The 13,832-nt window shown below is 51.3% G+C and overlaps 1 protein-coding gene across 1 annotated transcript in view; it reads right to left on the bottom strand.

The window, feature by feature from the left end:
* Nucleotides 1–2,261: 2,261 nt before the first annotated feature.
* USP31 (ubiquitin specific peptidase 31) overlaps nucleotides 2,262–13,832 on the bottom strand; it is a 37,925-nt gene continuing 26,354 nt past the window's right edge. The window contains exons 10-17 of the mRNA XM_081888249.1: nucleotides 13,476–13,553; nucleotides 12,699–12,828; nucleotides 11,948–12,067; nucleotides 11,381–11,606; nucleotides 10,817–10,975; nucleotides 10,123–10,275; nucleotides 5,123–8,980; nucleotides 2,262–5,081 (exon numbers count right to left, since the gene is read on the bottom strand). Of these exons, the coding sequence (XP_081744375.1) occupies nucleotides 7,404–8,980; nucleotides 10,123–10,275; nucleotides 10,817–10,975; nucleotides 11,381–11,606; nucleotides 11,948–12,067; nucleotides 12,699–12,828; nucleotides 13,476–13,553 (2,443 nt within the window). The 3' untranslated portion in view covers nucleotides 2,262–5,081; nucleotides 5,123–7,403. The remainder of the gene's footprint in view (nucleotides 5,082–5,122; nucleotides 8,981–10,122; nucleotides 10,276–10,816; nucleotides 10,976–11,380; nucleotides 11,607–11,947; nucleotides 12,068–12,698; nucleotides 12,829–13,475; nucleotides 13,554–13,832) is intronic.

The following is a 13,832-nucleotide window of genomic DNA, read 5'->3' as shown; positions in this document are numbered from 1 at the left end:
CATGGATTCAAATGACAGGAAAGAAGATCCCAACTAAGCATCAGGAAGAGGTTTTTAAAGAGAGGTTGGATGGCCATCTGCCAGGGATTCTTAGCCGCGATTCCTGGTTGGGCGAGTCCTTTCTAGCTCTACAGTTCTGTTTCTAAGACAGAAAGTCTGCACATTTTTGCTTTTCCAAGAGTTCAGATCCAGTAAAAGTAATTTGAGCCTTGAAAAACCAAAGGGGTTGAAAGAGGAAACGGGAAGGAGGGCCACTCTTCCAACTTCCCTCTTTAGCTCTATGTCCTTTTCAGGAGAGAGGAAACTGCCTGCCCTCACCCACTGTGATGGCCAATGGGTCAGCGGAGGGGGGACGGGGGGGTCTGTGCTCTATATTAATCATATACCTGGAGAAGAGGGTGCCATGTTAATTTCCTGCCCTGGGCACCAGAACACATCAGCATCATCCTTAATGTAACATTTGTACCTTGGCCTATGTAACAGCAGTAAAGAAATAACATGGCACCCTCTTTTTCTCCCCTAATTAATATGCAGCACAGTCACCCTGAATGCTCCTTCTGGTTGAAATCAAAAGATGGGCCAGAGCAATACAGCCACATCTTCTGTTCATTCCAAGCAGACAGCATCTCACAGCTTAGATTATTCTCCCACTTCACTGCCCTAAAGCCACCCCTTCACTTGCCTTGCCTTCACTCCTGGCTTGACTCAGAAGCCAGCACAGAAATTGTTCATTCACTACCATCACAAGGCTGGATACAGATTCAAACAACGGTGGGCCCTTGGAACCACCTATGAAACCTGGAAGACGGCCTTCAGCAATCTGGTGCCCTCCAGATGTTTGCTGGGCTTGCACAGGGCACCACGAGGAGGAAACTGCTGTCGGTAGATTTTTGGGGTGGGATAAAAGCATTGCAAGGGACGCAGGTAGAACTGTGGGTTAAACCACAGAGCCTGGGGCTTGCCAATCAGAAGGTCGGCAGTTCAAATCCCCACGATGGGGTGAGCTCCCGTTGCTCGGTCCCTGCTCCTGCCAACCTAGCAGTTCGAAAGCACGTCAAAGTGCAAGTACATAAATAGGTACCACTCCGGCGGGAAGGTAAACGGCATTTCTGTGCGCTGCTCTGGTTCACCAGAAGCGGCTTAGTCATGCTGGCCACATTTGCTCCCTCGGCAAATGAATTGAGATACATGCCACAACCCCAGAGTCTGCAGAACTCACTGAGCTTAGAAAAGGAAGTGTGTCCCATAACAAGTTTGGCCATAGCTTTGTTCTTGCCCGCTGTGGGTGGGTGCTATGGTTTGCATGGGCTCCACTGCATGCCTGTGTGGTGCAGCAGTCAAGGGTGTTGGATGTGGGACCTGGGATACCAGGGTTTGGATCTCCACTTGGCCATGAAGCTCTCTGGGTGACCTTGAAAGCCAGTCACTTTGCAGTCTACCTCACAGGGTTGCTGCAAGGATAAAATGTATGCCACTTTGAGCTCCTTGAAGAAAAAGGTGTAATATAAATCTAAAAAAAGAAATAAATAATACCCAGCCCCATCCCACACTGCATAAGCCTGGCACACCAGGAAAGGTCTCTTTGGGGAAGATGCTTGGAAAGCTACAAGTCAGGGATTTGTTAGCTGCGATTCCTGCATTGCAGGGGGTTCGATTAGGTGACCCTTTCAGCTCTACGATTCTATGAGTGGATGCACCAGTTGGCAGCTCCTTCTATTGGCAGGCAAGTGAGCCCCACTCAGTCCTCTTTTCTTCTTGCATTATTCCCTCAACTCGTCCTAAACTGTGGCTCTCCATTTGTTGTTGGACTTTGATTCCCATCAGCTACAGCCAGCTCTGGCTCAGTGAACAATTCCTGGCCTAGTAGACAGCCAGCTAGCCAGGAGAATCATCTCTCCATCTCTAGTGGTGGCACAAAGGCATGAGCGCCATCTGGCGGCAAGGAAGAGGCTCAGGCTTAAGAGAACCACAGAAATGGTGTGATTGCTAAAAGTGTTTACCAACATGTCTCCCCACCCACTTTGGCCACACACACCCAATATAACACGCACAGTGCCTCCCACCACTCCTCTGCATTCACGACATCCCAGCAGTCTCAGTCCAGACAAGGGTCTCCAGTGATACCCAGCCTGAAACCCTGGAGAGGCACTGTTACCCATCAGTGCAGACCAGATGGGCCAGTGGTCTGATATGGCAGCCTGCTCTGCTCAGAGAGAAGGCGCTACAAAATCTGGTGGAGAAAAAAACACATTCAGGCAATGCCCTGTAATAAATTTATTGTACTTTATTACATTTTCCCACTTTTTAAATCATCCAATACCTTGTATCCAAACTCTTCTTCCTGACAGGAAATGATTTTTTAAAACATAAAAATATAAATTCTGCATATTAAAAGTGCATACAAATAAATAAAAGGCATTGACACAGTCTCATGCACTTGCCGTCAAATAAGTTAAAACCCTCTTATGGTACATAGTAATGGTTCCACCCTAAGAAGAGACACAGCCTCCCTCCCAGAGTACTGTACAGTTTTAAAAAAAACTTAGAAATTCTTGATAGGAATAAGGGGGTGAGAGAGAAAGAGAGAGAGAGAGGAGGAAGGAAGCATCCTGTGATGTAACATGCAACTCCAGCTGTCAGACAGGAAAGCGTGTCCAGTGTTTGAGGCTCACAGTTTTTGGAATGGCACTGAAGACTCAGTTTTAGCCAAAGGTGAGACGAGGCACGACTGGTGAGCAGCAGCCGAGGAAATGAATTCTCTGGATACCACTTCCAGTTCTGGGGACCCAGGATGCAAATGCAGCAAGTGCCACATTTAGTTTAATAATAATAAGAAGAAGTAGTTCGAAAAGGCAAGAGGGAAGACTTTCCAAATTGCCTCTTGCAACCAGCCCCCACGTGCTGCGTTGCAGAGAATTCATTTTGGGCCCAATCAAACCATTTCAGCACCCAGCATTCAAATCAGGTTGGCTTAATGCTTGTAAAAAGGAAAAAAAGTGGGTGTTGGAATTTACATTTCATCCTTCATTCTGTCAAATCCAACCCCCTGCATGCTAATGGATTTTTGGTTTGTACGTTGTTTTTTTTAACTTTTTTTTAATAATTAAGGAAAGCCATGTAGTACTTCCATCTCACCGCAGATTAGAACTAAATTTCAGTTGCTTCTGCAGATAATGTTGGACCCCTGACAAGTTGCTGCGGATTAACAGGCAAATGACAGCAAAGCCAAAAAGAGGATTGCCCTTAACATGATTTGAACTGGCATTTCAAAACAAAAACGCTTCCTTGACTGCTGATGAGAGCTTCCAGAATGGTGGAAAAACCTCCTCCTCTTTCCCTTGCTCCCCTTCCTCCTCCCGTGCAGGAGCTGCCTGGGAGCTGTGGGTGGTGCCGATTTAAGGAGCAACGCCTCTCTTTGAAACAAAGCTCCGTGGGGCCTCGTTCCCAGAAACCAGAGGAGGTTCCTCTCAGACCTTCCCAGCTCTGCAGCCAGCTCTTCCTTGCACCAAAACAAAACTAAGGGGACTGGAGAGTCCTGCTTTGCCACCACTCACCCCCCCAAAAAGCTGGCTCCAGAGAAGCTGTGTTATGGTGAAGAAGGAGCCCTTCTGCCATCACAGATACCTGCTCCTTAAAGAGGCTGCCAGCTGCTAGCAGCATCCCTCAAATGGCTGGGAGCCCCTTTGAAAACAGCAGGTTGCTCATGTCTGGAAACAAAAATACACCCTCAGAAAGAACAGGGAGAAATCACCTGCAACCTTTTAAATCCTCCACGGTAACTTCCGTACCCCCTCCCCAAAAACATCAGTAAACAAAAGAGCTGTACGAAGGAGAGGGTTGTGGGTGCCAGAAACTGGGACCCTTTGGCCCCCGGGCTGCTCCAGGGGTGGGCTGAGAACTCCAGTCCGAGCTTAGGTGGGCATCAGTTGGGCAGCAGCAGTGACAGGGGCAGCCTGGTTTAGCTTAGCTTTAGCTGCTTGCATAGTTAACATGGTCATGCGTGAGCGGGGGGGGGGAAGGGAAGGGCCATGCATGTTACCTTCATTGTGGGCTTTTTGGGGAGTGGGGGCAAGAGAGATAAGTGGTCAACCATGCTAAAGAAATTCAGCACTGCCAAGCAGAGAAGAGCCTACAAAACTAGGTTAAATGTGTCTGGAACATGGAGGTTCACTCTCTACCTAAAATGATTAGTCCGACTCAGTCGCATTGAGCCATAGATACATCTGAAAAGACAGAAGCGAAAAGTGAGGTGCTTTGCCATGGCTACAAAGAGTGGCTGTTGGCACCATCTCGCCCACCGAGTACAAGCAACATGAAGTCCAAGGTGCCTCTATAATACAATCCCTTGGATATGTGCTTAGAATGTGCATACTAATTATAAACACTCTCCAAAAATCTAGCCCCAAAGGATGGGAAGCCTTCTGAGATGCAGAACTCAACCTTCCCGCAACTAGAAGGGTGACTAGGTGTCATTCATGGAATTAGGAAGAAACAGGCTTTTGGGCCATTTGAATGGAGCTGGGTGTGCAGGGGAGCCAGGGAGGGGGGCTCAATTTCCTCCCTATTCAGAGGAGCCTTGAATTAGTTACTCCACCAACCCCTACTCCCAAAGAGAATTGCAGAGCTGCATGTCAGGAGAGGCCTAAATTTAATCCCACGGTCCTCCTGGATCTAAACCAACTTGTCTGAAGGGAGATGAAATTGTGTCCTTTCTTTAAAAAGAAGAAACAGCGCTAAGGGCCTAGAAGTCTGCTGAAGACCAGAGGGTTGCATCTCTTCCTAAATGAAGGGAGATCTGCTGGCCAATGAAAAACTGGCAACCAGTCCAACACAAGGAAGTGGCCCAGGCCAAAGGAACAAAAAGGAAACCCCACCTCCACAAAGCTTAGCAAGGTCCCTTTGACAAAAGAAGGGCAAGGAAAGCAATCGCTCACCCCCCACATGTACCACTCAACACACACACTGCCAGTGGGGCAGGAGAAGGGGTCAAGGTTCATATCCCAGCAGCAGCACCAGATTCACCAAGGCTGGCCTAAGGCATCCTGTGCCCGTGGATCTCTCATCATGTTTCATGGGACATACTGAGGTCACACCCCGCCCAGACAGTCCTTTCTCCAGGAACCAGACATTTTTCTTCTAACTGTAGTGCCTCACTACTTGAGAAAGAGGAACATCTAAAAGCAAAGGAGGTGAGCTTGGCAACCTAAGAGCTGAGCACACAAAAGCTCCTGTTTTAACCTACAGGTTGGCACAAGGGGTGGGGATGGGGGGAAGGAGATGTGTTGTTGCCCCATAGCAGCCAAACTGCAGGCAGTGTGAGGAGGGGTTTTGCCAGGTGTCAGTTCCCATGGAGCTGCAGCCTACCTGTTCACAGCTCAGCAACTGGAAACACAACCCAGGTATAAGACGAATGCCTCACCTGCCACCTTTCAAGGCTGCCTGTGGCACTCAGAAGCAGACCCAAAGACCCAAGATCCCTTGTTCCTAGGTGAGGAGGAGGAGATGATAACCTGGCTGTGCAGTGGGATCTACCACTTAGGGCCATGGCAGTGTCAGCTCCAGCTGAACAAAGACAGGCCCAAGGCAGTGCACAGGGAATAATAAACCATGGAAGGAGCTGCTGCATTCAGGGGCTGAAGTCTTGTTAACTAAACCTTCAAACAGGCAGAGGCTTCATGCCTCAGTAAGATGACATGGCCAAGGGAAGGAACCCATCTGCCGCCCAGCATTAAAAAAGACAAAAGGCACAGCTTGTCAGCAACGCCTCTGCAAAGTTTCCTGCTCAAACCGAAGGCTGCAGGAGGCAAGCAAGCTGCCAACTCAGGGGCTGAAGCAGATGTGGGGAACCTCTGGGCCTTCAGAAACGGCTGAACTAAAACTTCCATCACCCCAGCTGTTCAGTCATACTTGCCAGGGGCTGAAGGGAGTTGCAGCTCAGCATAATCTGGAAAGCCAAAGGTTCCCCACACCTGTGCCAAAAGAAATGGCAACAAGCAGCTGGGCACTGCAAGCTCAAAATCCACTGAAAGATCATGGGAACAAGAGCAATGAGCCGAGGGAGGGAAGGGTGCACGGAGGGAGTCGTTGTACAGCTTGCCTAACAGTGAGGAACAAAGGTGTCCCCCTCCCAAGGCTTCAGAGTGGCCATTCATTGCCAAAGCCACATGGCAGATGAGGAGCAAGAAGAGTGAGGACCAAAGGATTTGAGGAAGGGTAGCAGGAGCCTAGTTCCAGCTAGGACTTACAAAAGCTTAAATGCCTCCTTCCTCTAGCATGGACTGTAGCAACAACTGATCCACAGCTCCATAAAAAGAGTGTGTGTGTGTGTGTGTGCGCACGCGCACGCAGTCAAGCATTCTTCCATGTGGACTACAGAATATGCTCATCACACACACACAACCTCCTTCCACCTAACCTGTGATGCGGCGATTGCTGCAGGGCAGGAGGTGAGACTAGAAGACCCATTGGGTCCATTCCAATTCTACAATTCCATGAACCATCCCCTCCCACTCTGCAGAAGTTCCAGGCCCAACCTGCTGATTTCCAGGCTGCCAACTGGTCCCTCCCTCTTTTGAGAAGACACCTCTGAACAGATAAGAGAGCCAAGCAGGACAAACTTTTTTTAAAAAACGAAAATTCCAAACATACAGAAATCTGCTGGAATGGAAAAAAAAAATCAGAAACAGACAGACACACTTAAAAGCAGACTTCTCTGACGTACACACATACACCCCTCTATGAGAGAGAATGCACCTTTCCCTCCAGAATCTTCTGTTCCCTCCAGTACTGGCTGAGCGCTTACCTGAGAAATAACATTAGCGTTGAAATATTGCCCTTTAAGAAGCTTGGGAAATGGGGTGCGGGGGGGGGCAGAAGGCGGGGGAGGAGACATGGCCTGGGGAGGAGGGGCACACAGCAGAACAGGATGATCGTCTTGCTTTTCACGGTTTCCCTTTGCAGCTCACAGAACAAGGCTACAGCCTGCTCAGTGACACACACACACACTGCAAGGGACAGAAGCGGTAGCTTTGCAACATGGACACAGCTGGCCATTGACATAATCCAGAGTCCCTCTTCAGAGAGAAAAGTGGTAAGGCTCCCCAAGAAGGCTTCTGTGCAGACTGCAGTTCTGCTGTGGGGTTGAGGCAGAGGGAAGAGAGAAGATGATGACAATGTCCTTTGGCGCGCACCCCCCCCCTCCTCCCCACAAGCCCGCTACAAAATACCAGCGGCAGCCTGTAGTTATTTGGTACGATGGCGGAGTCGAAAGGCGCTTGAACAGTAGTCAAGTTTTCTTCAAACACGTTAGGCACATGAACAAAAAGAAGCAAAGGAGGAAACCAACCCAATTGGATTGCAAGAGGAGGAGGAGCAGCAGCAGTAGCAGCAGCAGCAGCAGCCAATCACTGAGATTTCGAGGAGGCTGGCGGCGGCCGTGCAGAGGAGGGCATGCTGGGAGGAAGTTTGCGCAAGGCCTTGTCAGCTGCCTGCTTGCCACTGCTGGGCGACTGCGGGGGGTTGGCCTCCAGCTGGGAAGACTTGGATTTGCGGTTCGTGAGCAGCGAGTGTTTGGCAGGAGAGGGGTTGTCTTTTGCAGAAGCCGGGGTGGCGTTCGAGGGGAGGGCATTCGGAGGCTGGGAGGGGCTGCCACTGCTGCCGCCACCACCACCACCACTCTTCTCCAGCTTCTCCTCAAGCAAGTTCTTGTTGGCAGCTTTGGAGGAGCTGCTCGCCATCTTTTTCGACAGCATGGTGGTCTTGCCTAGGTCGGCTGACCTCCGGCTTTCCTTCTGGCGCAGGGCAGACTTGAAGAAAGAAAGCCCCTTTTCTTCCGACTTGCTGTCCCGCCTCAGGCTGGCACGGGGGGCACCTGTGGTGGGCGAACGGAGACTGGCCATGGAGGAGCTGCGCACGTGCTTGCTGTCCGGCCTCCTGCCCTCGCTCCGTGACTGGCTGATCCGCGGGGAGCCCGTCCGCGAACCGGTGGTAACGCCAGCCTTGTCTGAGCTGAGGCTGAGCTTGGAGCCCTCCCTGCTGAGGCTGTGCTCCGAAGTCCTGTTTTTGCTCGTGGGGGTGTTGTGCCCCCGCACGGACGACCCCGAGGAGTTTCTTCTTGTCGCGGTGGAAGAAGAGGAGGAAGCAGGTTTTTGCTTCTGATGCTCAGCAGAGGTGTTACTGGCAGCCTCTTGGCCCTTTGAGCCAGCCTCCTTCCTGCCCTGCCCAGAGGGGGCAGGAGAGCCGTGCCGCCCACTAGCCCGGCCAGAGTTCAGCTTGCTCCTGGTCCGGGACCCCTTCGGCAAACTCTTGGAGGGAAGGAGTGGGGCTGCCTGCTGGCAGGACACTGGGGGATCTGTCCTGCCTTTCCTGGAGCTTTTGTCCGACTCCAATGTGTCTTTGGGGTGGGCTGCCTTTTGGGGGCTGCTGTCTGCCTTGGACATTCCACTGAAGCTTCTCCCCTCCTTGACTGGAGAGCTCTCAACAGAATCACTCTGGTCAACAAAAGCGATCTGGTTGTTGTTATCGAAAGGATCCAGGGCGGGGCAGTTCCTGTCTGCCTGCGACAGAGTCTTGCTGTAGGAGTCCGCGCTCGAGCCTGGCTTTCGCCCGGGCGCTTCGTCTCTGAAGACCCCCTCCATGACTGCCAGGGGAGCTCTGCCTGCCGTGGGGTGCTCCTGCCGGCCGCTGCTCTCGCTGGACTCAATGTGGCTTCCAGAGAGACTCCTCAGGCTGCTAAAGCATGAGGTGGAGGCTTTGTCGTCCGCAGACTCCCCAATCCTCTCAAGGGTGGAAGCCGAGCTGTGAACCGGAGAGTCCCCAGAGAAACGGGAAGGCGAGCTGGAGCGCATCTGCAGCTTCGCCGACAGCGACCACGAGGGGCGGATCCCGTTCTCGCTCACGGCCAAGGGGCTGGTCACGGAGGACCTGGAAGACAGGCTCTGCCGCTGGACACTCCTCACAAAGGGGCGGGTGGAAAAGCCACCTGTGGAGCACAGAGGAACATGATACCCAAATACACAAACAGAGCATGGACACATGCACAAGCAAGGAAGCCATCCTAAAATGCATTTCACTCACACACACACACACACACACACACACACACACACACACACTTTTATAATTGCTTTCATACGTTGAGTTTGTGTGGCTCTGTCTATTTCATACAAGAAGCTACAATGCGTTTGTTTCGGGGGCACATTTCATTCTCCGATGTTTTAATTTGCATACTGTGTTTTGTCACAAGCTGCTTTGCAACCCAGGTGCAGTGAATAGCAGAGTGCACATTTAAAAACAAATGAAACACACACACAAACACACTCCTCCCGCTCTGGAAACTGTGCCAACATGGTAACTTCCTTGCCCACCTATCAAAGCTCTTTCATGGGCTGAGAAATCAGGAGACCCTCCCCTGAAGGACACCCTGCTGCCAGGGGACAACTGAGGGTGGCAGCAGCAGCCAAAGCAATTCTCAGAAGGCAAAACATCAATCTAGAGTAAGTTCCTCTCGTCTGTGTACTGAATACCAAGGGCCCAATGCAGCATCCATAATTCAGAAAAGCAAGAATGCTGTCCACACCTCTTTCATTTGCTGGCAGGAGACAGATGTGCTAGCACAAAGGTCACAGGGAACTTCCCCACTAGCCTCTGAGGAACGGTGCTGGGAAGCTGTTTATTCTGCAGAAGACTTTCTCACTGCTCTCCCAGCTTTTAGCAAAACACTGCAAGGCCAAGGATGACCCAGGGGCAGAAGCCAGAAAAGGGGAAACTCCTCAGAAGAGGATACCTGCTCCCATCAGACATCAGAGGACAGACATACCTAGCGCATGCTGGCACTGAGATGTGGAGAGAAACGAAGGCAGTGAAGACGATGGCCTGAAAATACCAGCAACATCCCTTTCTCCCTGGTTTCTGCTCATTTTCTGGAGGAAGGAATCCCCTGTTGCTGCTGGTTTTTCTGTCTCAGCACCCCTCTTCACAGTCCCTCGGGCAAAGCTGGAGACCCTCAGGGTGGCTGAGCTGCAGAGGAGGAACCCAGTGCTCTGCAAGGGCTCCCCTGTCATCAACATTCAAAGTGAGGTGTGGCAGAGCCACTCACCAACTGCACCCAGCCCTCACACTCACCGTCATCTTCGCTCCTTTCTCCCATCAGCTCCACGGACTCCGAGAGGGAGGCTAGGGAAGTGCGCCGGGAGGAGGCCGCAGAGGCAATGCTGGGCTGCTTGCTGCCTGGGAGTCGACTCACCCAGTGCTCACACAAAGAGGAGCTGGTGGAGCCTGTGGAAGCAGGAGGAAGAAGTGGGTAGCAAGAAGCTTTCCTCTCATCATAACACTAGAACTCAAGGGGGTCCTTTAGTCGAGATGAATCATAGAATCATAGAGTTGGAAGAGACCACAAGGGCCATCGAGTCCAACCCCCTGCCAAGCACGTTGGGAGATTCAGTACAAACAAGAGAAACAACTGTTTCTTCACACGGCACATAACTAAATTATGGAATTTTCTACCACAGGAGAAAAAGATGGCCACTAACCTGGATGCCTTTAAAGTGGGGATTGGACAAATTCATGCAGGAGAATGAGGCTACCAATATGGCTACTAGTCTCCATAGCTACCTTCAGAACCAGAACCCCAGTTTCCAGCAGCAGGAGAGGACATATTTCCCTGGTGTCCTCTTGCCTGTGGACCCTTCTCAGGGAAGGCACCTGGTTGGCCACAGTGGGATACAGGTGGGCCCTCTTGGGCCTGGCCCAGTTGCAGCTGGGCTCTTCTGGTGTTTCTGTGGAAGCTACAAAACCAGCAGCTGCTCCAGGCCATTACCTGCCACAGAGCTGTTGGCCGACCAGGAGGGAATGGCTGTCCGCCTCTGGTAGAAGAGGATGTAAGCCGTCTGCTTGCACACCTCATTCTCAGCCAGCTGCTGAACCTCACTGTCGTCAAAGCAGTACCACAGGCCATCAATGGAGTTCTTGCAATAGGCTGCAAGAGAAGGTGCCAGAGTTAGTTAGGGGGAAGGTGAGCACGAGGGAGCCCTGCTGGGCCAGCAGCCGGAGCATGCCGGGGTCTCTGTCACCCAGTCATGGCTCTCCTAAGACCCCACCACCCCAAAAAGATAGGAAAGAATTAAACTGCCAGACTGTGCTGAGGGCTGAGGGGGGCAGCATGTTTGCCCCCTAAGGCCACCATGTAAAAAGACCCTTAAGGAAGCGCACCACCACTATGAGCTCCACTGGAGAGGCTCAGCTGAGCAGGCAAAGGCATTCTGAGCCATTGGCCATCTGCCCACTTGTTAACATCCTTGTCAGCAGAGCAAGTCATGGAGGGTGCAAGGCAGGAGAAGCATGGCAGTGAGCAGAACCCAAACCGGCAGCGCAGCCCAGTCACCTGTGTAGTGCCCGCCCTGCATGGTGCCATGGTGATTGCACACAGCATACAAGTCGTAGACAAAGTCTTCTGGGTCTCTCCCCAGGCCATAGGGGCGCCTCCAGGGGGACCAGTGAGACGGCAGGCTCCAGCTGCTCTGGCTTCGCTTGACCACATGCGGCGTCATGTCCAGGCCAATCAGAGGGAACCTGACCATGTTCTGAAGCTTCATCCTTCTGTCTCCTTCCTGTTTAAAGGGGAAATGCAGGTTGCAACCAACAAAGAGCAGTGTGGTGCTGGAGGCGCCACATCAGCACCTCATTGAAGAGCACACACAACTCCCCTCCAGCCCCAGAGGCTGCTTGGGCAAAGGCAAGAATGAAACCATGCCAAAGAGGAGGAGTTCAGCACCTGCAAGGCTGGCCCTCTTAGTTGATCAGACAGGGCTCTCCTCACAGCGGAGGAAGCCGCAATGCCCCTGCATGAAAACAGCCCACGTGACTAAGGAATCACTGGGCCACTGCAACAATCCAAGCAGAGCCCTGGCTCCTGAGTTCCCTCCAGCCCAGCAAGCAAGCCTCCTTTCACCTGTCGAAAGCGCTTCAGGTGAATGATGAGGACGTCAGGCAAAGTCCAAAGGCTCAGCGTGATGCTTCCTTGCTGCAGCTGCTTACAGTGGGGGCAACGCCATGCATCGTCCGGGGCCAGCTAGCAGCAAAGAGAGGAGGGTGCTATTAGACAGATAGGCACACACACACACGCACACACACCCCTGGCATATGCCATGAACATCCACCCTTTATAAAGGAAGAAGATAAACACAAGAAATGCTTCTTGCCCTGCATCATAAGACCCCACAGCAACATGTTTAGTTATCGCCTCAATATACTCCATTCTAGTTGTTATCACAAGTATTCCTATGAGACAACTGTATGTTTTATACAATGAACAACAGCAGGCAAAGCAGCTGTGCCATGACCAGCTCCCAGCCCAACATGTGCCTGCTTCACTTTTAGGAGACAGAAAGCCAAAGCAGACCAATCACACATGGAAGAGGCAGCCTTTGAAGGCACACAGAACTACAAGGGTCTCTCTGACGCATGACGCAACGAGGGACCTCCTGGCCATATCCAGGAAGGGATATTTGGGGAAGAGCCATAACAGTAGAGCACCCAGGTTCAATCTCCAGTAATAGCATCTCCAAAGAAGGCTGGGAGAGACCCCTGCCTGAAACCCTGGATAGCTGCTGCTAACCAGCATAGACAATGCCGAGCTGAATGGGTCCAACTCGGTATAAGACTGCTTCCTGTGCTGCTACTGACAGCATTGAATCTCTCACCTGTTCCTCTTTGGTGTAGAGTTGGAAACACTGTGATAAGGTGCACGACTGAGGTTGGTGGTGGAGCTCCCTCTGCTGGCGGACACTCTCAGCATCCGGGATATATTCATCCTCTGTGTTGACGAACAAACTGCAACAAGGAAATGCAGCATTTAACAATTCCTGTGCTTGCAGGCCAACTAGCAAAACACACAAGTGGGTTGAGGCTGCCTGCCAACCTTCTTGGGAAGCACTCTTGGGCAGGTGACTGGCAGGTTGTAAATTAATCTACTGAGTGTGCAGAAGAGAGATCAGAATCTACTGTGAAATCCCCAGGCAATTAGATCAGAAAAGGTTTCTGACTCCACTGTTTAACAACAGCAGCAGCAAAATGACTCCTTACCCCAATTAATACTATATACATGACGAGAGCTTGGAGGAACCATGAGTGGATTTGCATGTAGAGAGACTGTGAGTTCTGTTCAGTTCCGATATGTTGTAAAAACATACAAGCAATAAAAAATTCATCGCCTCAAGAGTTCTATCTTTTGCAGAAGATGCCTTCTGCACTTGGCTCATGTTGGAGAATCTCAGGGTTATGGTAAAAGTGGATCCCACAAGCTTTGATGTATGCCCAGCCCTGTTCTGGGAAGCAACTAAGCACACACACGAGAACCTACTTAGGCAAGCCTAGAGCAGCAGGAAGTCCCTAGAGCAGCAGTCATGTGGGAAAGGGAGTTTCAAACCACAGCCGGCCAGGAGCCCACCCCAAAGTCCCAAATGGAACATGATGCTTACTAGTCTTTTGTCTCCTTGTCCCACTCCACAACCAGCTTCACGTGAGGAGTTCCGCCTTGCCCACATGACTTCAGGGCCCTGCAGAAAACACACCACAATCACTCAAAGTCTTTCGAAAAGCAGCAATACGTATGCTAGTCACTAGCACCTTTCTTTCTCTCTCTCACCCCCATAAAAAACCTGCCAAACCCATCCAGATCCCCCACAACAGGAACCAGCTGAGTTAAGGGGCTTGTCCTTCAGACCAAAGGGTGCCACCTTTACCAGCCTACTAAAGAGGCAATAGCCACTCCATAGGAACAGTTCAAGAGATGACATCACAGGAAAGCTTCCCTCTAGTTTATTCTGCTCCTTCGT

This window comes from Podarcis melisellensis (assembly GCF_964234715.1).
Source record: "Podarcis melisellensis genome assembly, chromosome: 14".
NCBI classification, from domain to species: domain Eukaryota; kingdom Metazoa; phylum Chordata; class Lepidosauria; order Squamata; family Lacertidae; genus Podarcis; species Podarcis melisellensis.
This window is presented reverse-complemented; position numbering and strand designations above follow the sequence as displayed.